The 27,482-nt window shown below is 39.4% G+C and overlaps 1 protein-coding gene across 1 annotated transcript in view; it reads left to right on the top strand.

Annotated features, from left to right (window-relative positions):
- fig4a (FIG4 phosphoinositide 5-phosphatase a) overlaps nucleotides 1-26,861 on the top strand; it is a 68,940-nt gene extending 42,079 nt beyond the window's left edge. Inside the window, exons 14-24 of the mRNA XM_080047603.1 lie at nucleotides 1,870-1,915; nucleotides 2,371-2,519; nucleotides 3,004-3,170; nucleotides 6,961-7,099; nucleotides 8,679-8,737; nucleotides 9,046-9,193; nucleotides 11,491-11,574; nucleotides 13,245-13,443; nucleotides 16,683-16,768; nucleotides 18,738-18,812; nucleotides 25,920-26,861. Coding sequence (XP_079903729.1) covers nucleotides 1,870-1,915; nucleotides 2,371-2,519; nucleotides 3,004-3,170; nucleotides 6,961-7,099; nucleotides 8,679-8,737; nucleotides 9,046-9,193; nucleotides 11,491-11,574; nucleotides 13,245-13,443; nucleotides 16,683-16,768; nucleotides 18,738-18,812; nucleotides 25,920-26,097 — 1,330 coding nt within the window. The 3' untranslated portion in view covers nucleotides 26,098-26,861. The remainder of the gene's footprint in view (nucleotides 1-1,869; nucleotides 1,916-2,370; nucleotides 2,520-3,003; nucleotides 3,171-6,960; nucleotides 7,100-8,678; nucleotides 8,738-9,045; nucleotides 9,194-11,490; nucleotides 11,575-13,244; nucleotides 13,444-16,682; nucleotides 16,769-18,737; nucleotides 18,813-25,919) is intronic.
- Nucleotides 26,862-27,482: the final 621 nt, after the last annotated feature.

Raw genomic sequence — 27,482 nt, 5'->3', positions numbered from 1 at the left:
GAAACCATCTTTACAGCATTTGCACATAAGATGTATTTTCTAATGGACTGCGCGCTATCCTCTTCTCTATTCATACATATTCACAATCAAACATTTATGGACACTGCCTGATTCTGAAACTCTCCAGATATGAATTCGTAATGCAAATTAGGCCAGTTGCGTCACATTCTAACGAGAGGAGAATATTGCCGTCCGTGTTCTTAATGCATGGCTCTCCCATTGTCTCCATGTCTTAATCTCTTTCACCCAACATTAATATTCTGTTGCATAACCCAACGGCCACACAATGGCCTTGGTATTTATGACTCTCTCTTCACATTACCCGAGAATAACTGACGTTTGTTATAATACGCACTAGGGCTGGGTATCGTCAAGGACTTCACAATACGATACATATCACGATACACTGGTCACGATACGATATATCACGATATATCACGATATATTGCGATATTCCATAAATTGCCTTGTCAAACATAACAGCACAATATATTGATAATTGCACGAAATAAAATTGTGACAAATGTAGTCAAAACTATTTAATTCACAACTTCCTTTACTATTTTTGTTTGGTTTTGGCAAATGATCAAACACTGCTGCAGTTGCCATAACATCAAAAAACAAATGCAATTCACTCTTGCACTAACTGGACAGGAAACACTGAACATGAAAACACATCAGTGTGCTTTCGTGTCTCTGAACATATGTAAATAAGGTGCATATGCATGCACAAGTATGCCTTATTGTCAGTGAATACAAGCAACAGAATGTATGAGGACACAGTGAATCTTAAGTATTCTTATAAACAAAATTAATCTACCTTCAATAGCCAGTATCCTAGAGGCTCAGGCCTCACAGCAGACCTGGGTTTGAATCTGACCCGTGGTTGTTCTCTGCATTTCATTCCCTCTCTGCCCATTTCATATCTGTCTCTCTGCACTGTCAATAAAGCCTTGAAAAGCAAAATAAAATAAAAATACATAAAAACTAAGTATCGCGATATATCGCCATATCGATTTTTTGACACAGCCCTGATATGCACTCACTTCACACTCATGCAGATGTGCCCGGTCATATACACACACACGACCCAAACCCTCATAAGGTGTATACATGCTCTTAAAGAAGTAGTTTGTTAACACTTTCTTTTGCTTTCCATTTTTTTCTTTTTCTGAGATACCTCTCTTCTGTCTGAACTTTGTAAAAGGCATACATCAAAGGCTTCAGCCAGCCACCAGTTAGATTATTTAAGCATATAGAAGCAGGGATAAACTGCTAGCATGGCTCCATCCAAAGGTATCAACATCTGACTACAAGCCCATCAAAAGCTCACACATTAACATTTTATATACTTAATTTCTTACTTACTTTCTTACTTAAAAATGCAGTTCTGGTTTTACAGGGGGTTATGTGCAAGACAACCTGTTTTTTTTTACGCCTTTAGTAGAACAAGTACAATTTCCCAGTACTTTATATACAGAGATGAGACTGGTATCAATCTGCTAATCTAACTCTAACAAAATATCCCTATACAGCTGATTCAAATGTGTCATTTACACGTTGTTATCATTAATACATCCTTGGCATTGTTATGTTTTGCACATAAGCACCAAAGCTATGCAGTTTGGTAAATCAGTAAACCAATTTTCTTCTTTGTAGCTATATTTCAAATTGTATGCTGAATGTCTCACTCTGTCCTTGCAGTCCTACAGTGTGTCCTCAATGAGTCATCACTTTGGTCAGGGCTCTTGTGGCAGGAGAAATATGCCCTCAGAATAGCAGAATTGACACGTGTACCCTTAACGCTTTGGTCTGTTTCCAGTCTTCTATTTTTACAGTTGAATTAAATGTATTTTTTTTTCTTTTCAGGTGGGGGGATTTAGGTGGACACATCACAGCCGGTGGACACGTGCAGGTAAATGACACGTGTATAGTAAACTGTTTTAGTGTAATCTTTTACACCCCCCCTCGCTCAGAGAAGGTAGTTAACCCACATGTCGCATCATTACATTGAAATATATTGGCCAAGTAAGCAGCTTTTGTCTGTAATGTTTATCTATAGCACAGCGTTAATTGCTACAGCTGCGAAACGTGGCAAATGCTTCTGCTTGACGAGGTTTTATGATTTTTTTTTTCTTGGAAACCTCGATAAGGTATACAGGGGTCTTCCTGGAAGCATCTTAACTGTTTGTCATAAAAGTAACCATTTAAGGAAATAGGTAAATAATGGATGGAGGAGATGCATTCCATGATCATGCGTTGATTACACTAATTGCCTTTTCAGCTAGTTTGCCTCTGACTCTGGGAAACACCGCCTGTGGAGTGGTGAAATGGTGTCAGTTTGGGTTACGTTATCCTTTCTCGTTGTAGACCGGGGTGTTGCGGACCAACTGTGTCGACTGTCTGGATCGGACCAACACAGCCCAGTTCATGGTGGGCAAGTGTGCGCTGGCCTATCAGCTGTACGCGCTGGGAATGATTGACAAGCCCAAACTTCAGTTTGATACCGACTGTGTGAGGTAAAGCTCAGGACTTTATAATATATACACCCCCCACCCCCCAACAAAAAAATTGGTAGCCTATGTTTTTCAAATTCCTATAGCAATACAGTATATCAAATGTATCTGAATACTTGGGCTAACTTAGGCTTATTTATCTTTACCTATTAGGTGCCTACTCGTATCAGCAAATGCATCAGCCATTCCCTCCCTAAAACCCTCCGTTTTCTGCACAACATCGAATTTGCACATTTATATTCCACAATTCTTTTATCTATTTGCACTATATATCCACAGTACCGTGCCCTCCACTACCTATGCACTATATAACTAATGCATCACAACAAAACTCCTAAATGCAATCTTCTCGGGGGTCATACATGTGATAGTAAAAAACAAACATACACAATCTGATAGTGTCCTTATCAGCCAAAAGGAGCATATTGCGCTTGTGTGTCAATATGTGTTTTTGTTTGGTGTGTGTGCTCGTGCGTGTGTGGCCCAGGTTGTTTGAGGAGCTCTATGAGGACCATGGAGACACTTTGTCGCTGCAGTACGGCGGCTCCCAGCTGGTCCACAGGGTGAAGACCTACCGCAAGATCGCTCCCTGGACACAGCACTCCAAAGACATCATGCAGACACTGTCGCGCTATTACAGCAATGCTTTCTCAGGTGTGTTACCACCCACACACATACAGGTGCATAACATAACTCTAGATGTTTCTCTTATGCATGCACAACAATTAGTAAGAAAGGAACACCAGCATTTTTCATGCCACTTCTAGTACACACAGTCCCTTAGTTCCAAGGTTCATAATAGTGCAGATTACTGAGCTGTCATTTTGATCCCCAATATTTTTTTTCCATCCAATTCATCTCGAAAAGCCATTCGTATTAAACTGTGACTTTGACAATACACCACAGTCTGTGAAACTTGAGCTCTGGCGTTCAAGGTTACCATAGCAACATACAGCTTTGAATACAGGCAACATGTCGATGAATAAACATTCACAAAACCCCTGATAGAAAAAGATCCTCATACTGTACTCAAAGCTGAAAACATCTTCTCATGAAATTCAATCTTTTTGAAATAAAATTAACTTTAAAGGTGCTGTAAGCGGAATGGTTCTTTTAGCTAACTTCCTGTCAGTCACTGCAGTTAGCAGTCCCCTCGCTCGTCCCTACGTCACCACATTAATGCAAGCACCAAGTTATCTAACATCATCTCAGATCCATAAGTGCATACACATTCACCCATCTGTTGCTCTGGCGTGCACCGGCAGTGAGACCATGAGTGAGACGAGTGTCGGTATGCAGCGTTCTCTCTTGTGATTGGATAAACATTTCAGGATCCTCCAATAAGTTTATTTGCCGATTACATGCAAAGCAGCTGACTGAGAGATCGGCTTTATGAAACGCGCACATTATGTAAGTGATCACTGTATGAATAAAGAGCGATTTAACACTTATATTAACATAAATAAACCGCTTACTTCACCTTTAAGTTACATTTAACAGAGCTGATGTAACTCATTATTTCAGTTCGATGGAATATGTTGTGCAAACTACAAAAGAGTCTGTCAAAGTGAGATGACTCGGACCAATAGCTTTGAAATTAGAAACTAACGGTCGGAATTCATGGCCAACAGATGCCAAAGGGGAATTGTTAAGGGACATGTGACTACAAATTGAATTGATTAGATTTTTAGGTTAGATTTTAATTTTTTTTCTGTTCCAATTTGCAACTTGGCTCTACTTTCCATTGCCATCAGTGCTGGACAGAGTGACTTTGTCATACCTGCAATTCAGAGTTCTATTTATAAGAAAAATGAAATCCCCAGGTTGTAGTCAGATACCGTGGGTATATAAAAAAAGGCACCGGTGTACGCACTAGCTATTGTTCCAAGCAGGCATATTTTGCCCCAGAAAAGGGGGAAAGTTGTTTACTGTGTATTAAGCCTGGGAGTACTACTTGACCTGGTAGGAATACAACTCCTTTTCTCTGCATTCTCACTCTTGTCTTCACTTCCTTTTGAAAAATGGGATTACTGGTTGATTGAGTAGCAGAGCCGGGAAGGTAGCAGATTGTTTTTGTAAAACTGAAATGTCAAGTTGGGTCTCATATTTTACAGGTTACATGCACAGAGAGTGTCATATACACAAATGCTCCATATTCTGTGAACCACACGCTCAATAATGCATTTGACCTTCATCTGCTCCCAGGCGAGAATATATATGGGCAAAGAATAGCACAATGTTCTTAAGTCCAGCTAGTGTCTGCTGTCGGCCTGCCATTATATGAGGAAACAACCATTTGAATACACTTTCCCACTATTACATCTTCAGGTCCTATTAGTCTTTGTTAGCCTCATCTCCTCAGCCGCTTCCCTTTGAAATTGATGTTACTAAATTGAAACACCCTAAATCTGTCCTTGTACTGCTCTGAAATGTCTGTTCTTTCAGGTTATTTTCCTGAATGGTATTTATGATAGGTTAGCTGTTCAATGTACCTCTTGTTTTCCAATTTAAAAAAAGACCCACTTAGGAATATATAATTAGAACATTGAAATTGTTTGCAAAACCTTTGTGTGAGAACATTAGTTCTCGATATGCAGTACATAAACGCCTTGGTCACATAACACAAAGACGGTGAATAGAGGCCCTTTTTTAAATGTATTTTTGGGTGTTGCGGTAACTGTGGATTATGCACAGACTTTACTGAATTTAATAATTATTAATAATTTAAGTAAGCGCAAGTGACCGTCAGTGTGCAGGATTCATTGTTTGCTAACAAGTTCTACTGAAGAAATAGTTAATGAAATGTGTGGATAGATTGTTCTGTGGATTATTCGGAGTGATGCAAGCATTGTTTCTAGAAAGACATGTTGCAAATACATTTTTATTTTAGTTATTTTTATATACAATATCATTTCAATAGCCAAATAAGAAGTGAGCCCTTAGTGGTGGAAATATCCGTCAGTCCGTCTGTCGGTTGTTCCACCACTTTATTCCAGATGGAAATATCAAGAAACCACTACAGATTTTCGGGGAAATTTGAAGTGTGCTCGCTGCCTGTTGTTTAGGACAGTTTTACTTCGACATGAGCTGCAAAGAGACAAGGCCCAGCAGACTCCTGACTCAAAAATATGTTTTGGGAACACAAACATACGCACTGCCATATGTTTTGCAGCCTCTTTGATTGTAGGAGCGGATTTAAATCACTGTTTTGAAGAGACTAGTAAAATGTGTGAGTGCTCTGAAATTGTGCAGGCGGCCTGTTTTTGGCAGATGTGTGCATTTCCTTCAAGGCACAAAAGAGATCTATTGTCAACATCTTCTGCAGCATGTGTATTTTGTTCACAGATTGTCCATAGCTTTTATCTGTTGGTTTATACAATGAATGTCAGGGTAAAGCAGGCTTCAATAGACTGGGGGAGGTTCGTGAGTTTTTGGCTACAAACTGTGCAACATGCAAAACACGTGCCACATGCTGAACACACAAAGACATCACAGAGATTATTTTAGCACGCTCCCCATAGCCAGACACGTTGATGTGCATGAGGTCCCTTTTCATGTGAGGAGGGTGGTTGTATGAATGTGTTTTTTTTTAAGTATTTCTATTAAAATAATGATTTGTTTGGTCCATCAAATGTCAGAAAAAAAAAGAAAAATTCCAATTTGAAATATTCAAATAGCTTGTTTTGTCTATAACACAAAATGTATCAGTTTAATATCTAGAACAATGGTGCTTTGGAAAAACAGCAAATCCTCACATCTGCAAAGCTGACAAAAATGATTAAAACATTTAACTGCTCATCAAAATTGTTTTATTCTTCTCTCGGTTTGGAGTAATTGATTCCTCGACTCCTCCAACACCAGACTATTTTGTATTCTCACTGCATGCCTTAAAGGTGAAGTAAGCGGTTTATTTATGTTAATATAAGTGCTAAATAGCTCTTTTTTCATATAGTGATCACTTACATAATGTGCGCGTTTCATAAAGCCGATCTCTCAGTCAGTTGCTCTGCATGCAATCAGCAAATAAACTTTTCGGGGATCCAGAAATCCAGAATATCACAAAAGAGAAGGCTACAAACCGACACCCGTTTCACTCATGGCCTCACTGCCGGTGCACGCCAGAGCAACAGATGGGTGAATGTGTATGCGCCTACAATGGCGGAGCAAGTAAAAATCCTTCCCAATGTCTGTTTTGATGGTTTTTATCATGTTTTATCACACTTATGGATCTGAGATGATGCTAGATAACTTGCTGCTTGAAGACATTAATGTGGTGACGTAGGGACGAGCGAGGGGACTGCTAACTGCAGTAACTGACAGGAAGTTAGCTAAAAGAACCATTCCGCTTACAGCACCTTTAATTTAGCCTTAGAAAAATCTCCCTCTATATTGACTATGTATTATGTGACTATGTATCATTATTGTGTCCATGTTGCTCATCCAGATGCTGACAGACAAGATGCCATCAACCTGTTCCTCCAAGTCTACCAACCGTCAGAGTCCAAGCCGCACCTGTGGGAGCTGCCCACTGACTTCTACCTGCATCAGAGGAACTCCATGGCCCTCCCCCAAGACAAACGCAGGTACACACATCACACACAGACCCACACACTTACAAACACACACAACACGTCACATAACCCACTTACACGTAATCATACAAGAATATACAAATGCTGTGCTTGTTTTTGTGTTGTTAATATAATCTCGGCGGGGAAATCACTCCCAAAAGCTTAGTACCTTCACTCTTTCTGAAAAGCCCAGGTTACACAAGTCTCCAATTATTCTGGACTTTTGTGAGAATGCTTTTGTTTCTCATTCTCAATTGGTTTCTATATTTATTTAAATTTTATATAAAAAAAGTTCCCCCAAAAAACCAAATGTGCTTTAAAACAGACAAAACTAAACACCTTAAAACTCTAAAATGACACTTTTAGCTAATGTCGGTTTGATATATTATGCAAATGTAAGTTATTATACAAAAAAGGAATACAATGTTTTGGTTTGGATAGTTAATAGCCTAATAATTGAATCAGTTCATCCGAGGTTAACTTATCGCTCGGTATTGAGTTTATTTAAAAACATTTGGAAATGGGGCTGCCCTCAGTTTCCCATGCACTGTGTAGAAAAAAATAGAGCTGGACAACAGAGTTCTTCTGCTTCGTTCCTCTCACTGCATTAAAATGCATTCATTATATTACAGAGAAATATGTCCCATATAAGAAAAAAAAACACCAAGCTCATCCCAGAGGACACTGAATTATATATTTTTATATTAATATTTTTATGGAAAATCCATAGGTCTTTCATCAATAGCTTCTAATTCATCCGACCCAGTGTCTCCAAATTAGCCCTCAGATTTAGCCTCTTAATTTCGCTGCACTTTCGGTGAATTCCTAAAATATATAGGGCTATGCTTTCAACTATTGTTACAATATAACAATTTGCATATGAACAGTTAATCAAAGCCTGAAAATACCAAAATAAATAAATTAGCATAATAATTGTGGCAGTTCAAATGTATGTAGTTTTTTCACCAAATCATAAAGTATCCGTTTGGAGGGGGCCAGAAAAAATGCGGTATGCCTAGTGTAATCTTTCCACTTAATCCGGGCCTGTGTACAATATCAATGTAAGCAGGGTTTTTGTGTCACACAGTGTCTATATAAGCATATGAAGCAGTGTTCTGTCCAAGCTGACTGCTTGTTGCCTTACAAAGTGATGAGGTTTGTTGATAAGGTTTGACCCACTTTCGTCCTGTCCTTGTCATTTGTGTGAATGTGTGTGGGAGTGTAATATGGGTAAGGTTCTTTGCACTCCAATGTGTATTCATGTTTACATTAAACTAAACCCAGATATAAGCTATATGCCTCTAGTTCATGTAGCCAAAATGGTTCAAGGTAGGTCAGCCATTATTCAAAGAATTCAATTCAACAGCCACACACTGCTGCACTGTTTTGCACTCAAACTCGCCCATGTAGCACATCACACATTCAATCACAATTCACCCAAATTGTTCATATTCTATGAAAGACTTGTGCTTTCATTGGGTTGTAATGACGGATGTCTAGCCAAGCCAATCTTCTTATCTAGGTTACGTTATAACAGCCTGGAGAAAGGGATGCTTTTTTCAACACATTTGTGCATCTTGTTTGTCTTCAGCTACACACTGTGGTGGTCAAAAGGAATCCTGTCCCACCTCCCTGTGCCCTATGATGAAGGTACCTCTTCAATTTATATCTGCAATACTACATGTAATAAGAGACATATCTGCTTCAAATCCATGTCTTCATCTATTGTATGAAAGCATAATTTAATTTATCATTGCTAGCTTATTTATGGGAAAATGCATGTGATAATCAGGGTGTTTTACTGTCAACAAATCCCATGAAAAGACTAAAACAGTGCTGTTTGTGTGTTGTTTTTGTCTATTTCATGGCTCATATTGACAAATATATCACAGAGCTTGTACTTAAGGTATTTGAATTGATGTCTTGTAAACTTCTTTTTTTTCTCTGTGTGTTTGCAGCTCCCTGTGAGGACAACATGAACAAGCTCAAAGTGAAGAGAGTGAACCGCTTTGATGAGAGTATCGACAGCTACACAGAATTCTTCCGGCCTTATGAACTCACCTCCTTTGACGACACATTCTGCATTGCTATGACCAACTCTGCAAGGTGAACAGGCACACACACGCATGCACGCACGCACGCACACACACACATACACACATACACACACTGGGGCTTTGTTTTGGAAAAGCCCAGCTAACGTCCTACTCATACTAATTTTTTTTTTTTATATATATTTTTTTTTGGCATTTTTATGCTTTATTGATAGTGTAGAGACAGAGTTGAAATGGGGCAGAGAGGGGAGTGACATGCAGAGAACGACCGCGGGCAGGAATCGAACCCGAGTCTGCTGCTGGCCGAGGCCCATGGGGGGGACCCCTTACCAACTGAGCTAAAGGCGCCCCCATACTCAATTTTGACGTCAATTTGAGTATGTTGTGGTTGTTTATGCGAGTTTGTATAGGCGAGAAATGCCCGGATAACTACTTGATTCCGGGAAGATTTTGTGTATGGATCGATAGGATGTACTTCATTGTAAACGGTCCGACGAACCGCGCATACACAGTCGATCATTCAGTAGACACTATGTAGTATATACAGGTGAAACTCGAAAAATTAGAATATCGTGCAAAAGTTCATTTATTTCAGTAATTCAACTTTAAAGGTGAAAATAATATCTTATACAGACTCATTACATGCAAAGTGAGATATGTGAAGCCTTTATTTGTTATAATTGTGATTATTATGGCTTACAGTTTATAAAAACCCCAAATTCAAAATCTCCGAAAATTAGAATATTACATCAAATCATTAAAAAAAAGGTTTTTAAATACAGAAATGTCGGCCCTCTAGAAAGTATAATCATGCATATGTACTAAGTACTTGGTTTGGGCCCCTTTTGCATGAATTCTTGCCTCAATGCGGTGTGGCATGAATGCTATCAGTCTGTGGCACTGCTGAGGTGTTATGGAAGCCCAGGTTGCTTTGATAGTGGCCTTCAGCTCCTCTGTATTGTTGGGTCTGGTTTGTATCATCTTCCTCTTGACAATAGTCCATAGTTTCTCTATGGAGTTCAGGTCAGGAAAGTTGTCTGGCCATTCATGCACAGTAATACCATGGTCAGTCAACCAGTTACCAGTGGCTTATGGTACTGTGGGCACAGCCATCTAGCAGCCAAGTCTAGCTGAAAATGGAAATTGTCATCACCATAAAGCTTGTCAACAGACAGAAGCATGAAGTGCTCTAAAATCTTCTGCTAGATGGCTGTGGTGACTTTGGACTTGATAACACAGTGGACTAACAGCAGCAGATGACATGATACCTCACATCATCACTGATCCAAATTAAATGTTGCCTTTCATGGAAATCAAGGTCCCACAGTCTAGAGGAAGAGTGGAGGGGCACAAAATCCAAGGGGCTTGAAGACCACTGTCAAGTTTCAACAGTCAGTGATGATTTGAGGCACCATGTCATCTGATGGTGTTGGTCCACTGTGTTATCAAGTCCAAAGTCACCACAGCTGTCTACCAGAAGATTTTAGAGCACTTCATGCTCCTGTCTGTTGACAAGCTTTATGGTGATGACAATTTCCATTTCCAGCTAGACTTTGCACCTGCCCACAGTACCATAAGCCACTGGTAACTGGTTGACTGACCATGGTATTACTGTGTTGATTGGCCAGACAACTCTCCTGACCTGAACCCAATGGAGAAACTATGGAGTATTGTCAAGAGGCAGATGAGACACATCAGACCCAACACTACAGACGAGCTGAAGGCCACTATCAAAGCAACCTGGGCTTCCATAACACCTCAGCAGTGCCACAGGCTGATAGCATCCATGCCACGCCGCATTTAGGCAATAATTCGTGCAAAAGGGGCCCAAACCAAGTACTTAGTACATATGCATGATTATACTTTCTAGAGGGCCGACATTTCTGTATTTAAAATCCTTTTTTTATTGATTTTATGTAATATTCAAATTTTCTGAGATTTTGAATTTGGGGTTTTCACAAGCTGTAAGCCATAATAATCACAATTATAACAAATAAAGGCTTGAAATATCTCACTTTGCATGCTATGAGTCTATATAATATATTAGTTTCACCTTTAGAGTTGAATGACTGAAATAAATGAACTTTTGCACGATATTCTAATTTTTCGAGTTTCACCTGTACATGTTGAGTATGTAGGAGGGAGGACGTTAGTAGGCTGTTTCGAACACACACAAACACACGAGCGCACGCCGGCAACATGAAAATGTTTGTGTGGACATTTCTTTGGTAATGAGAAACACCCCTTCTAAATAGATTACCCAACATTCATTTACTATAAGTAAGTAAGTATGATGGTACTGCAGGATGTCAGCTAATGGCTTTTATTTTCTAATTTGTAATCGTAAAGGGAATTTATGCCCAAGACAGTAGGCGTGGATCCAAGCCCATTCACGGTCCGCAAGCCAGAGGAAACAGCAAAATCAGTACTGGGGTAAGTGCATCATTGTGTGCGTGCGTGTCTGCGTGTAAGTAATCACCCCTGTGCATACATACTATTAGAAAGAAGCTTAAAGAAGAGCTTCTGCTTGGTTAAAGAGCTCATGTGCTGATGGCTCATCATTGTCTTCCCATTATAGCAGCACAGCGTGACCACATGTTCTGTACCACTTCTATGTTTTTCCTTTTAATGCTTGTCCTTTATTTAATAATAGCTTCCACAAAAGTGGTCACTCGTCTTCCTGGGTTACCACACAAAGCAGTGGCAAAATCAAAATCAAACACAGTATTTATGGAGCAGCAAGACAAAGCTTATTCACAAACCACATGTATAGATATCATAAAATAAATTAAATTACTTTACGTAATTCAAAAAGGTGTTTCATCCTTTTCGTTCAGTGAGGTTTCTTATGTGTGTGGACATGGAACCACCAGGTGCTCACTTTGTTTTTGAATCGGCCTCCACGGTTTACACTTGAATGGGATGGTATCCAGCTGGCACATGACCAAATGACCAAGAGCAGTACTCCAGGTGACAGAACATTGTGATAACAGAAAATGGAGCACATTCACATTAAAAAGTTATTTTCCACCATTGACACAACGTTATCAATCCGGTCAGACCTGGAGTGTAAAACGAACAACCTTTATTTTGGTTCATATGACCTGGCCAGCTAATATCCCATCTATAGATGACTAAGTCTAGTGGTGTTAGCAAGATCCTTTCAACTCCTAAATATAACACATTTAGTTTTGGCAATGTGATGTTCTAATATGTTCATCCTTGCCTTTTTAGTAATGGTATGCAGCTCAACACGAATATTCTCTCTCAGCTCCACTAGGGTTGTTGAAGCACAGAACAAAGTTCAGTCATCTGTGCACATATCTATATCTGCATTTTTAGGTTTCAGACATTTTAAATTTAAGGGGACCCCTTTTCTTCCTGTCAGTAAAATTGCCTTGTTCTCCCATAGAGGTAAAAAGTATAGCGTTTTACCGCTGTAATAATAAACCATGGTTAGTGACCTCAATGCTGCAATTAAGAGCAGAAACCAAAGAGTATAATTAATTAATAAATGAGTAAATCTTTAATGAGACCTGATGAACCTCTCCTTACTTGGGCATTTAGGTCTTGCTTGGTAAAGCAATCCAATTATGATTGCTGCATCACACCGCCACTAATACCACATTTGAACACAGCCCATGCTCGTTTTTGAAATATATTGATCAATAAGTTGAGTCACCGTCTGGGTAAGATTGCAGACATCCGCTGTAGAAATCCATCTCTTATGTAATAGACCATTCTTTGAAAAAACAGTCAATAATTAGGTGAGCAATAAAAGGAAGATCGGAGATGCATAATTTTCATAATTTGCAAAAATCGATTACATTTTTTATTTTATTTTATCCTTTGGAGTCCTTGGCTATTTTGGCCATTTTTGCATACTCTTGATTCATCCTTACTAAACCACATAAATATGAATTTTGCAGCTGCCGGTAATGTTGACTTTGCCTTAAAATCATATAAATTGCAAGCTTCACATTAAAATAGACATAAAGTGAAGATAAATAAGAAAAAGAGAAAATATTCACAGTTGTTTTTGTTTATTCAGTTATGTGAACATGTTGATCTTAGGCTGTTCTTTTTCTTATGCCCATTGGCAGCAACAAGAGCAGTAAGGAGGAGACCCTGCTCCAGAGGAAGACAGCAGCCAGTGCCCCTCCTCCCCCCAGTGAAGAGGCCATCAGCAGCACCTCGGAGGACGACTCTGAGGACGAGAGAGATGACGAAGGCTCCGTGTCCCAACGCTCTACCCCCATCAGACTGCTGACAGAGTCCGGAGAGAGCACCCGCACACAGGAGGTACAACAACCACTACATATCTGAAGGGGAGGGGAGGGGGGGATTTCCAGCAAGGAAATAGGTTTATTTATGTATTGGAGTTTATAACACAATCAAAACGAAATCTAAAAATGCTTTCATTTCATAGCCTTATTATTTAATATGGAGGAGATACAGCACTCATGCACACACACACACACACACACACACACACACACACACACACACACACACACACTATCAAATGAGGTCCTGTAATGATTCAACAACATGTAATCTCCTCTAAGGACCTCCGGGAAATGTCATCAAATTTCAGGCTGCGTTGATGCCACTTTGCTTGTGTTTGTGGGCCTCAGAAGGATTTTGCCGTTACAATTGGAGTATGTTAGCGTGATTGTATTATCTCCACGCCACCTCCCATGAGTCCCCAAATAAATTAGTTACGTTTTTCTGTTTGCATCAGATGGAAGAGTATAAAGTCAACTTAAACAGTCTCAGTGACAGGGGTTAGCCAAGATTTTATTTTTTTAATATTCTGTGAAAGATCTGCTTTTTCTAGTGTCCTCTGTGATTTTGTTCTGTTTAGGACCAGTCTAACAAAGTAATTCAACATTGCTTGAGTCCAGTAATGGTTATACCTCTTTATAATTTTATACATTTACCAAAACAAGTAATGATGTATACAGGAGTCCAAAATTGTGCAGCATAAATGTCTTAAATTACCAGAATATGTTGTTTAATGTATAAGCCTCACACAAACGCACCACATAACTAAGTGTTAAATGAGATATATGAGATACAATGCAAAAAGATAAACAAATTAATTGCTTTATTTTATTAAATGAATTGAATTCCTCTCAGAGCACTGTCCTACGAAAAAGGGAAAACGATTCAGATGAATTGAGTAATTCAATCTCAAACTTGGAGACTGTTACTAAACAGTGACTGCAATACTTAATGCACACAAACCACATAATCAAGTTAGTCATAAAATAAACGTTTTATTTGAAATAAGTAGTGTTGGAGTTTTGACACCGCAAAGGACTAGATTTCCAGCTGCTATTAACCACATAGATGGATAATGAAGGTGCAACAAGAAAGAATATGTCTAAACTCTAAAGAATCTTTCTTTCTTTTTTTGTCCTTGATTTAACTGAGCGGAGAATCATTACAAGAGAAATCTCAAATGGACTATTGACACACGCTCTCATGTGTCTCATGTCCCCGCCACCAAGCCAGTCCCTGAGAATTGATTGCTGCGGTGCCAGCTAAACACAAAACTGCTGAAATATTTAAGCATCAGATCATTACTACGCTAAGTACGCTTGCCATATAATTACACATACTCATTTCATAACCCTCACCCCCCCCCCCCCCACCCCACCCCCCCAATATTGGCGTGTGTTTGTGTGCCCGCATGAAATTAGATAGATTTGCAACGTGTGCGTGGGTGTATGTACAAACAAGTATGCGTTTACACACCACCATGTAGGTGTATGTGGGTTGCCATGTTTGTGCGAGGCTCAGTGTGCATTCACAGCTGCTGTTTCACAGCATGGTCCTGGAACACCTTAATTCACCCCCTCCCTGCAACTAAGGTTTATACACAACACATACATCCAAAACTGAATGCATAACGTTGAGTGTATTGCTGCGGTGTCAGAAAACAGCCAAAGAGTCAAATCATGGTTTCTCAAATACATTTCTTCAACTTTAAGGGCCCTGTATCTGTATTAAAATATAGTTTCATAAACGATAATGTAATCTATATATTTCTATCTTCTTATATCCCCCCCCCCCCTCCGGTGTACATGTGTTACACAAGAGTATTCCGATTATGCTCAGGTGTTACGAAATGGTCCAATGCCTGCCAAAGAAACTGCCACAAATATATCGCTGTCCCCACAATCTCTCGCATCACAGCCAAAAGGCAAGATGGATTCCATGCTGTTCACATTAAATCCCTGCTCCCTACCACCAGCGTGTGAACACAGAAAGTCAAATTAGAACTGACAACATCTTCACATTATCTGTCGTCGGTTTTGCTGAACACTTGTCCACTGCAGCCTCATCAGAAATCTTCGTAAACCATTTAAAAGATCAAATTTAAAAATGCTAAGTATTTGTAAATACATTTGGTTTAATCTGGCCTGATAGCTTGTTTTCTAAGAAACTAAAAAATAACTTGATTACGAAAGACCCTTGAGAATATCTGTTGTTTTTCTTTTTACTTCCTGATCTCGCACGTAGCACTGTGTGTGATTATCTCTGCTGATAATTGTTTCATTTTAAAAAGTTTTAGGTGATTAAACCACATTAATCTCAGTGTTTAATTCCCTTTATTTTTAATGAAAGGTCTTGTTTCATATATTGCACAGTATTATGTTTCATTTACATGCGTACCCTCCCATGATCAACGGGCCTCACTTTTATATATTCAATATCTTCCAACTTGGAACTTTTTTTTTTTTTTTCGGCTGGTGATTTATTTTTGTCTTGAACTGGTCGGACCCTTTTAATTTACGTATTGCTTGTTTGTCATGAGCGTAATGTCTCTTCAAGCTTTGGACACACACTGTGTGCAAGAACCTCAGGAGGGAGCCTTCCTCGAATATGAAACCCTGTCACCCGTCTCTAACAATCACATTAGGCTCCTAGTTGCTTAGATTACACTCCTCGGGCCCTCATAATTTGTGAATCGGTTGTGAAGAAGCAGCTGAACCTGATGGCCTCGTCTATACGTCCTTACATTTGATCAAGTTGCAGACGCTTGATAGGGGAGCTGTCCTTAAGCAAGCAGCTCCACGTGCTTGTGATTATCCTTTTATATTATTCCTAACAATCAAAAAAAAGGGGGGTAGTAGGTTGGCCTAGATGAAAGCTTGCCGACCAGTAACCATGAGGTCACTGGTTCGATACCCGGCACTAGACAGAAGGGTGTTAGAAGTAAAACTAGTGGTGGCTGGAATTACATCTACAGTGCCCACCATCTCTACCATTGTGTCCTTGAGCAAGAAACTTTACCCCAAAACTGCTCCAGGGATGCTGAGATATGACTGACCCTGCGCTCTGACCCCCTCCGAAGTGTGGTTACTAGAGAGGGGATATGCGAAAAGACGAATTTCAATGTGCCTCGTGTAAATTGACTAATAAAGAAAAGATAATCCTTTTAAAGTTGTAGTAAAACCTTTGTAATAACTTATGTTGCCTGTTTAGCTAAGTTTTATCTTTTCACCCTTCCCCTCTGGCCTCTTATCCAGGATATGCAGCAGCAGTCGGCCAAGGAGCCCTATGGACTCAATCTGGCTGCCTTTCCTGCAGAGGAAGACCTGCTCATTTACCAAAGGTGATAGAAATAAGGCTTGCACACACATGCATACATACACGCGCTGTAGGATATTGACAACAAATGCAACCATTTTGAAATGGTTAGCCACAGTGTGTACGGCTTTTACAATCTTTAAAATTAGGACATTTAAATTGCTACTATTAATATTTACATAAAAGTGACTTGTAGGTAAGCAAAGCGTGTTATGCTTTTACTACAGAATACAGTTCAAGGGATGAAAAAGATAACATACCACTTTATTAGCCTGTGAAATCCAATTGAATCCATTACAACAGCTCAGCCACACATAAAACCTTTACAGATTAATAATATTCTGTTCTGATTGACACGCGAAAAGTTATTACTTTAACTGTATGCTCATTTTTGAGTTGTTATATGACATGGTCTTGAACTAGACTGCTTTATATCGAGAGGGCTTACTCGTGTTCTCCCCACATATGTACAATTCATCCTGAGGGGGTCACATGAATGCCTGTGCTCAATGGAACTGCAATTCATAAAATGTTTTTGTCTGTTTTTGTTCGGCCTTCAGACCTCAATATAGCGTACGCCTGCATTGAACTCCAGCCATAATTTGCCTCCTACCATTTAAGTTGTCCTGGAGGTAGATGCTCTTTTTTGTATTGTGTGTTCTGGACAATACACTCTGTACCCAGCAGCCCTCTCGGGGTTTGACACGGGTCAATTTTTCAAAAAAGCGTGGTCGTCCACTCTGCCACGCTCTGTGAATCATACTCCCGACCTTCGCTGCTCTTTGTCCGCACCGCTGACTTCAATTTATGCCTGTCCTTTTGTATTTCAATTTGGCCTTTCTCCATGTTTGCTCCCAGACATTGTGAGGAGAGCTACAGTGAGTGAACGGCCATTTGTCAGGCTCCGAAACTGAACACGACTTTCTGTTCCTTAGATTTTTAACTGCTCTGCTGATACAGTGCAATGCATTTGAGGGGAGGGTTCAGCTCGTCAGTCTATGGCCATGTGTCTGTGAATTCATCTTTATAAAATAACAAGGTGCACTGAACAATTCATTTGAAATGGCACTTACATGAACCAAATAAGAATAACATATACAATACATGTTAGCACCTTTTGTTTAACTAATGACTTATATACTGTATATTGTGTTTGTATCTCTGACTTTGATAGCAGGCACTTGGATTGAGGCATGATCGAACCAGGAGAATTAACTTAAAAAGAAAAAGACATCCAAATGGTAGTGAAGAATGGTGTTCATATCCCCCTACTGTTAGTGGAACATAATGAGAATGAAACTGCATTCATTTATTAAGGCTGGAAGTTGGAATAGCTCCAAAGATTTAAGCTGCAGCCAGAGCTCTGCTAATCATTGCATTAATATTAAAAAAACATAAGCAAGACCCAGAAGGGGGGGAGGGGGAGGGGACTCAATTATTGCATATTATTGTGTCTTTGCAAAAGAGAAAAATAACCTACGGGAACATTATAGATTTGATGATGATGTTCGCTGTACATAAGAGAACTCAACAGACATGTTTAGGTCATTGCTAAGGATTATTATTGAACAAAAATAAACAAGATGAACCTGAAATTTGAAAGGGTGATTAAGAGATGAAATACACTGTTATCCAATTATCCTTTGCTAATGGGTATTTACATGATGGAGAGGGAGAGATAATGGGGCAGAGACCAACATACAGTACATTCACTATGTGTGTATATTGTAGACTTTTGACGTGTTTTTGCAGGAATATTTGTGTTTTTAAATGCTGTGTGTGTGTGTGTGTGTGTGTGTGTGTGTGTGTGTGTGTGTGTGTGTGTGTGTGTGTGTGTGTGTGTGTGTGTGTGTGTGTGTGTGTGTGTGTGTGTGTGTGTGTGTGTGTGTGTGTGTGTGTGTGTGTGTGTGTGTGTGTGTGTGTGTGTGTGTGTGTGTGTGTGTGTGTGTGTGTGTGTGTGTGTGTGTGTGTGTGTGTGGGGTGTTTTCCTGCAGGTTTGCACATCTGGGCGAGAGCCAGCACAGGGTGGAAAGAACGGAACACATAAGCCTGGAAAACATCATAAGCTTGTAAGTAACAAATCAAATGATTTTACAGTTTTTTACGATTGCTAAACCACAGTGGGCACAACTGGAACGACAAGTGCAAAACTCTAACAACAGTATGCAGAGCAGCGGTTCATTCGGACCAAACTGTAGCTCGTTTTAGCTCGTTTTTCATTGCTTATACACAACGTCCAAAACTCTACACACCTATCTCATGGCTTAACCACAGCCTGCACAACACTGTGGATTTCCAGCACTTTTTTCAAATGCTAACACACTGCTGCCACAACTATAAACCACACATTCAAAACAGAATGAATCCCTTTCAAACACTGCGGATTGCAATTTCAACTCAAACACTAAGATGTCTTTTTTAGACTTGTTAGTGAACATATATACAGTATAAAGGGAAAGCTCAAAAAAATTAAAAATTTTGGAAATGGACCCAGGAAGACAGGTTGTTGGAGGTAGAAGAGTGGCAATGAGAGTGTGGATGTGTGGAGGTAGACCTAGAAGACATAGAGCTGGAATGTCTGATGAAATACAGTAAGGGCAACACTGATAGACTGATAGACTGTTGTGAATCATGGTCTCTCATTGAGAGAGGCAGGGTTGAGAGTGCAACCCAATCTGCAAAAATCTAAAGTTGCATCTGTAATACGAATTTTGCAGCAAACAAACAGCTTAGAGTTGCATCCTTACAGTAAATGACAACATTACAGGAATTGATTTCTGTATTACAATTTTAGAATATTTACACAGATAAATACTACATTTGGAAATGTTTTCAATAAAGTATACAAAATGTGTATCTATTGAAGCAAACTTCTGATTTTCATTTCTTTTTGTTTTCCTAAAAAAAATGGTATGTTATAAAATAAACAATTTCATGTGAAAGAATTTCACCCTTTCATCAAAGAAAATATTATGTAATTTGTGTGAAATAACTCATATTATTCAAACTGTAAAGATTAAAAGTTTGTAATTTGTGTATTGGGGTTTGATGCTAGTGTTTATACTCTGAGCAGGTTCTGAGTGACAGTGTGTGTTATCTCAATGAGGCTGGTTCATAGTGTTTGCTGCACTGAACCTGTTTTGCAGGTGAAGTGAACTGTTCAGCTCCAGTGACTGTTGGTAGTGCAGACTGTAGTTAGAGTTTTGCACATTGAGCTACAGTTGTGCCCACTGTGGTTTAAAGCTACTACGAGTAAGTCGGCACGTTGGCGACACCTTTGAACAAAAGCGGTAGTATTATTACGACGCCAGCTGTCGTGAAGCTGTTTTCTAGCTCGTGCAGGGAGTGCAGATTCAAATAATCAGGAAGCAATATGTTGCGTGTCCGTGTGTTGAAAGTGTGAGGGCACCGGACTCTTTTCGGCTCCGTGAGTCTATGGGTGACACAGCATCAACTAATGCCAGTAAGTGCTAAACACACCTGATTGCAATGAGTTGATGCATTGTCACCTCTCACGGAGCTGAACGAGTCCCCGTGTCCTCACACAAAGCGAATGAACGAGAGATGGCAGTTAGTTAGTATGGATCACGATGAGGTAATGTGTTTATGTTGTAAATAATGACTATTTCAGATGAATAATGGTCATCTGATGATGCTGGTGAGGCAAAGTAAACTTTGTTTTAGTAGGCTACCGCTCATTCATTTAGGAGTAAACACTGCAGTCTAGGTTCGCTGCGTGAAATTGTGTATACAGTATCTCACAAAAGTGAGTACACCCCTCACATTTCTTCAAATATTTCATTATATCTTTCCATGGGACAACACTGAATAAATGACACTTTGATACAATGTAAAGTAGTCAGTGTACAGCTTGTATAACAGTGTAAATTTACTGTCCCCTCAAAATAACTCGACACACAGCCATTAATGTCTAAACTGCTGGCAACAAAAGTGAGTACACCCCTTAGAAAAAATTTACAAATTGGGCCCAAAGTGTAAATATTTTGTTTTGCCACCGTTATTTTCCAGCACTACCTTAACCCTCTTGGGCATGTAGTTCACTAGAGCTTCACAGGTTGCAACTGGAACCCTCTTCTACCCATTCATGACGACATCAAGGAGCTGGTGGATATTAGAGTCCTTGCGCTCCTCCATCTCCCGTTTTAGGATGGCCCAAAGATGCTCAATAGGGTTTAAGTCTGGAGACATGCTTGGCCAGGCCATAACCTTTACCCTCAGCTTTTTTAGCAAGCCACTGGTCATCTTGGAGGTGTGTTTGGGGTCGTTATCATGTTGCAATACCACTCTGCGGCCCAGTTTACGAAGGTTGAGTGCACATGGTCAGCGTCGTACACAGAGGTTGGCTTTGGAAAATAGACGTATGAGTGCTGCCAGCATTGCTGAAGGGCTTGAAGGGGTGGGGGGGTCAACCTGTCAGTGCTCAGACCATACGCCGCACTCTGCATCATACTGGTCTGCATGGCTGTTGTCCCAGAAGGAAGCCTATTCTAAAGATGATGCACAAGAAACCCCACAAAAAGTTTGCTGAAGACAAACAGACTACGGACATGGATTACTGCAACCATGTCCTGTGGTCTGATGAGACCAAAATACATTTATTTGGTTCAGATGGTGTTAAGAGTGTGGAGCGGCAACCAGGTGAGGAGTACAAAGACAAGTGTGTCTTGCCTAGAGTCAAGCATGGTGGTTGGAGTGTCATGGTCTGGGGCTGCATGAGTGCTGTCAGCACTGGGGATCTACAGTTCATTGAATTCTAACATGTACTGTGACATACTGAAGCAGAGCATGATCCCCTCCCTTCATAAACTGGGCCGCAGGGCAGTACTGCAACATGATAACGACCCCAAACACCCCTCCGAACGACCACTGGCTTGCTAAAGAAGCTGAGGGTAAAGGTTATGGACTGGCCAAGCATGTCTCCAGTCTTAAACCCTATTGAGCATCTTTGGGGCATCCTCAAACGAGAGATGGAGGAGCGCAAGGTCTCTAATATCCACTAGCTCCTTGATGTCGTCATGAATGGGTAGAAAAGGGTTCCAGTTGCAACCTGTGAAGCTCTAGTGAACTACATGCCCAAGAGGGTTAAGGCAGTGCTAGAAAATAATGGTGGCAAAACAAAATATTGACACTTTGGGCCCAATTTGGACATTTTTTCTTGGGGGTGTACTCACTTTTGTTGCCAGCAGTTTAGACATTAATGGCTGTGTGTCGAGTTATTTTGAGGGGACAGTACATTTACACTGTTATACAAGCTGTACACTGACTACTTGACATTGTATCAAAGTGTCATTTATTCAGTGTTGTCGCATGGAAAGATATAATGAAATATTTGAAGAAATGTTAGGGGTGTACTCACTTTTGTGAGATACTGTACGTTGCTTGGCAACGCCCTCCCGCCCGACTATTACTCTCCCTTTTAGCTTTTCTTCATTGCATTCTCTTTTTTTTCTTTGATGGTTCAGCCCCGTTATCAGTCATTATGACGACAAATAACTGTCTCAAACAAGGCTCCCGCTCCCCTTCCCTCACCTGGAGGGATAGGCTTCTCAAATCGCGTCCCTGCGCCACACTGAAATCTGTGACCAATACGGATATGTGAACATAGAGCATGCACGCGTGAACCGAAAATCGGACTGGGTGTACGACCAGATCAAATGCAGTAATAAAAACTATATAAAAACATCTTTCTTTGCACTGATGGTCTCGTTTGCTGTTAAAGGTAATTTATGATTATTAGAGGAAGCATGAGGCTGTTTAAAAGATATTTAAAAGTTACTCGTTGCCGCTTTTAGCGATCGAAAAAAACTGTAACACAAAAACACAAAAAAGTTCTCTGCAATATTGTTATGTAAGCGATGGGAGGTAATAAGATTGTATCATCCATTGTGATAAAAAAAAACTCGAAAGTCGATTGGTGAATTTTCAGTATCCCCCCACAAAAAAGAACATTAAATAATTTTTTATTTTTTTTTCACTTGAAAAAGATGTGTGTCCTATCTGTGTTTGTTGCAATTAAATATGTGCCTCTTAATAAATGTAAGGTAAAGGGATTCCATTATGTTTTACAGCCCTGTTCAGAGTTTTAAGAATATGTGAACCAAATTATCAGAATAATATTGTGAATTGCAATTATTTTGGCTAGAATAATCATAAAATGAAATCTTAATTACGGAACCCATGCCTTAATCTTACCCCTTTCATATACCACTCAACATTTCCAGTATCTTCGGTACCAGTGAACACACACTTGCTCTGCTAAGTGGTTTCCAGTGAGGCTTCCTGCTGTGCACTGTTTAATCTTAATCTCCTTTAAACCAAATATTCCAATTCCAATATGTATGACCCAGCATATTTTACAGCTCATGGAGTGCTTTTTTCATGATTCTTGAGTAAAATCCAGCCACATGTGAAAGGCAATAAGGTTTTATTCATATCAGAGAGAATAGAATGCACAACGCAAGGGCAGCCTATGTTTGTTCTATCTGGCCCTGCTATGCTACCAATTTAAATTCTCGTCCTTCATCTCTATTTTGATCAAACACTTACATGAATATGCTTATATATCGTATTCACATACATAGGGTAATGGCATTAAAGAAATATAGCTTGACAATTACGAATCCGATGTCAGACCTCAGTGTAACCTGGTGTGCTTAAGGACAGAGTGCAAACATATTTTGAAGTATTGTTATTTCTATGGAGCGCGACTCTGTACAATGGTTGGTCATCTTGAAAATAAATACCCTGGCCTGTAGTCAAGAAAACCCTCTGAAGGCCACTGAAGGTGAGGGGGTATGTAAGCAAAGGCTTTTGAAAAAAAGAGTTGAGAGCAAGCAGGAGAGGTTGTTTTATCATTTTGAACTGAAAATAAATCCAGGTAGCCAGATGGACTTTGATGTCTATTCTTCTGCATAATGGGTGAAATGATACTTGACTAGAATGGGAAACATGGTACATAAATGACTTCAATGTATACACGTGACCTACATGTTTTTTTTTTGTTAAAGTAAGGCCAGGGAGAGAGAGTGCAGGTGAGGGAGAGATTTGTTAAATATTTCTCCATGAAAGGAACAGAGGCACAGAAGGACAAGACATTTTTATCTTTTGATACAAAGGAGAGTTTGAGACTCCGAATAAAGAGGTAAAATCAAAAATATTTTTTTTAGCCATGACACTAAACCTCACCTGAGAATACATGAAAAATAGAGATCTTCATCAATGGTCTTTGGATTTATGAGTCCCTACTCATTTAGCCTGCACACATTATCAAGTATCTGGCACTCATGCTGGTGAAAAAGTGATTTGGGCTTTATTTTTTTATCACAATATAATGTATATTGTGTTAAAAACATTCTATTCCTGACATAGTCCTACAGTGTATAGCATAAGCAATCCGCTTTAATACAAGTCAGGAATATACAGCAATGTTAGAGTTAGACAGTGACAAATTAATTGCCCATTTTGGGATAGAAAGAAAATCTTAATCTGAAACGCTATGTTGAACAAACAGGTATAATATTAGCCATTTCATCGTCCAAGCATCATTTTATAGTTACCACAAATGTCAACCTCTTCAGAGAAAAGTCAGGGGGATCACCAAAATCACAAGGATTAAGCCTCTTGGTACCACGCACATCAGTACAGAATTGTGTCCCATTCCAAATAGTTTTATGTATATATTTGAGTCCGAACCGAAGAGATGGACCAACTAGCCGACCGACAGACATTGCCATCAGTAGGGCCACGACAATACCATGGCTAAGAATTATTTTCAAATACTTTACAAAGTATTGCTGGGCTGTCAGTTTTAGAGGGAACATATACAAACATATTCACAACAGCAGGGCTGTGCTGCTGTCTAACAGTAGGAAAGACACTGGCATAGGAGAGGTGTGACATATACATCGATTACTCACAGGTGGGACGTATTCTTATAATGATGATTAAATGGAAATGTGTTTCTTGAAGGAGAGGAGGCCAGATGAAATGTCTGGGATGTATTTCATGCCTCCACCTATACAGTATCTTGACAACACCGTCCACAACCTTTTTTTTGCTAACACATGAATCAGTGTCACTCTTTTCATGGCCATACATGTTTTTACTCAAAGGAAAAACAAATGGCATGGCTTGTTTAGAACAGGTGCAAGGTTGTATATGTCACACAAATGGTCATACAGATATTGGCTTTAGTGCGCAAGATACACCCCTCAGTCGGCAGGGACTCTTTACATCTCTTCATCCATGGACCATGTTTCAGTCTACACATTAGTGTCTGTAACCTTTTTTAAACTCTGACCATTCATTGGTCCGTCCACCCATCGCTTTGTCCACAGGGTCGTGCAGGTGTGTCTGTTGTTGTGTAACAGTTCTATTCTCAGACTGCTGTTACAGCACCCAAAAACGTGTTTCCTCCATTAAGCCTGTCTCCTCCCTCTGTGTGGTTCCTCTATGGACTCATCAGGCTCAGACAAAGCTGACTCAATTTGTGGAGTTAAAAGCGGAAAGGATATGAATAATGTGGGTGGACACTTGGTGAGGAGCATCCGTCAGGTTTGGTGATTGATTTCCTCCTTCATTTATAATGTCTCAGAAACCAGACTAATGGACAGGTGGGACTAAAATAGATACTTTAAGTATTCATGTGTCACTAAAATGTTTTCTGTCCAACAGAGATCAAATGTTTTATTCAAACTAATCACCTTAACACCCTGTAACCTGGCAGGGAATTGAATAAGCAAGCAATTTGTATTGTTTTTTTAAATGAGGGTTTATATTTTAAATCATTTGGACGTTTTCTTTTGCCTTTAAGGGGCTATTGTTGTGTGTTTTCTTTTTATAATTTTGTCAAAACAGGAACCTCTCTAATAAACAAATGGTCTATTTAACAGGCACACTGACCATTTGTTTGAAACATACATGTGCTAAAGTTCATACATTAAATCAAGAAGGTCACCTGCCACTTTGCAGCTTTCACCATTTTCCACTTGACTTTTTTCAGCCAACTATTTGCTGAATGCATATGTTTGGCAGGTGTTCCGTCAATTTTACCGATATAAAACAAAAATCACAAATAATCGACGTTCCTTATAGTAGCTACGAAGAACTTTTACATTTTTCCACACAGACCTCTGTCTTTTATTTTTTTGTCTCAGAAAACCAGTGTCCTGCTTCCCGGAGGACAGCATCTACGCCACCTCTCCTCCCAAGGTGGACCGAGACAGCCGGGAGGAGTTTGAGAGCCACGTCATAACGGGCCTGGGCCAGGTCAGGATACTGTGCAGGGAAGACATGTTGATGTACAGGGAGTACGTCAAAAACAGATACATGTGAGACAAAGCACGGACAAAGCAGGAGCGGGAATCTCTTGTCACCAAAAAAAAAACGCCAATCCAGAATGCCATTCCATCTTTCGAAACCTCGTGTGACTTTTGCGTGTAACTACTTGCACTACTAAATCCATGTTGTGTTTCAACCACCCTCCAGTTGGATTTATTTTTCCTGCTAGAAGTAGACTGTCCATACTAAGGAATGAACAGCCTATAAGTCCTGTATTTTCTTTTTCTTTTTAATCATACATTTAGTCTTTTTTTTTAATAGCTTTAAAAGTTTTCCCATTTCTTTATGCATTCAAGCATGCCTCAACACGCTACCTTTTAGGGGGCTTTTTATTTTTATTTGTTATTCTCCAACAATTCAATTTTAATCGCAATTCTTTTATGGTCCTTTGTTTTAATATACATATACAAATGTACATTTCCAGCATGTAAATTGTTTGGACTTGGTTAATTTAAAATGTAAAATACGACAGATCCAATTATTATGAAGACTGATTCTTTAGATTCCCCCTCGGTTGAACTTTTATTTTGATTATTTAAGCTGTGAAAGGTATGTAAATTTGTTTATTGCTCAAAATCAAATTTGATCAACAGTCTTAAATCATGCAATAATGTAGTAATTTTAATTTTCTTTAATATTTTAACTTCAGTTTTTTTCTGTTGTGATATTTTGAACATTACAAAGTGCAACTTAACAACCTATTGCTTTGCCTGCAGACAAACTGCAACACTGTTACCTGCATATTGTGGATTTCATCAATACCCTGTCTTGATGTGTGTCAACTGATTATTATGTACAATAATTCTAAATTAAACATGTATTTATTAACAGAATGAATGTAGTTGTCTCTCCCTTTTCACCTTCTAGGGGAGAGTGACCTGAGTTGTGCCAGTGGGGAAGTTGTGCAACCCCTTTTTTCTAGAAAACCGTGGAAGAAATTGGAAATGTGACCATATATTTAAGAAGAGCCATCCATTTGACTCATCCTGTAGAGAAGGGAGACACAAGGAATAAGATATAAGCACATTTAAGCAAACAAAAACTGGGTTTTGCCTTTCAAAGTAAAATTTCTATGATCAAGGTTTTTTGATTATTGTGGCTTAACAATTATAGACACGTTTGAAAACATTTGATACATGTTTTAGTGCTTTAGTATGCTACACTTTGAGTATATACAGTTAGCACGATGTCAGCCCTAAACGGCTGCATCATGCTAATTATCCAAAATTCTGGGGTTGGGGTGATTTGTGCCAAAGGGCCTAGGTGAGTTATAAGTAAGTAAGTAAAATGTATTTATAAAAGCACATATACTGTATAACAGTTTGCACTGTCCAAAGTGCTGTACATAGTGCATTCAGTAGGTAAACAATGAAGGTAAA

The sequence above is a fragment of the Ammodytes marinus genome (assembly GCF_949987685.1).
Source record: "Ammodytes marinus genome assembly, chromosome: 19".
Classification (NCBI taxonomy): Eukaryota; Metazoa; Chordata; class Actinopteri; order Uranoscopiformes; family Ammodytidae; genus Ammodytes; species Ammodytes marinus.
Note: the sequence above shows the minus strand (reverse complement) of the source record. Positions and strands in the feature narration are given on the sequence as shown.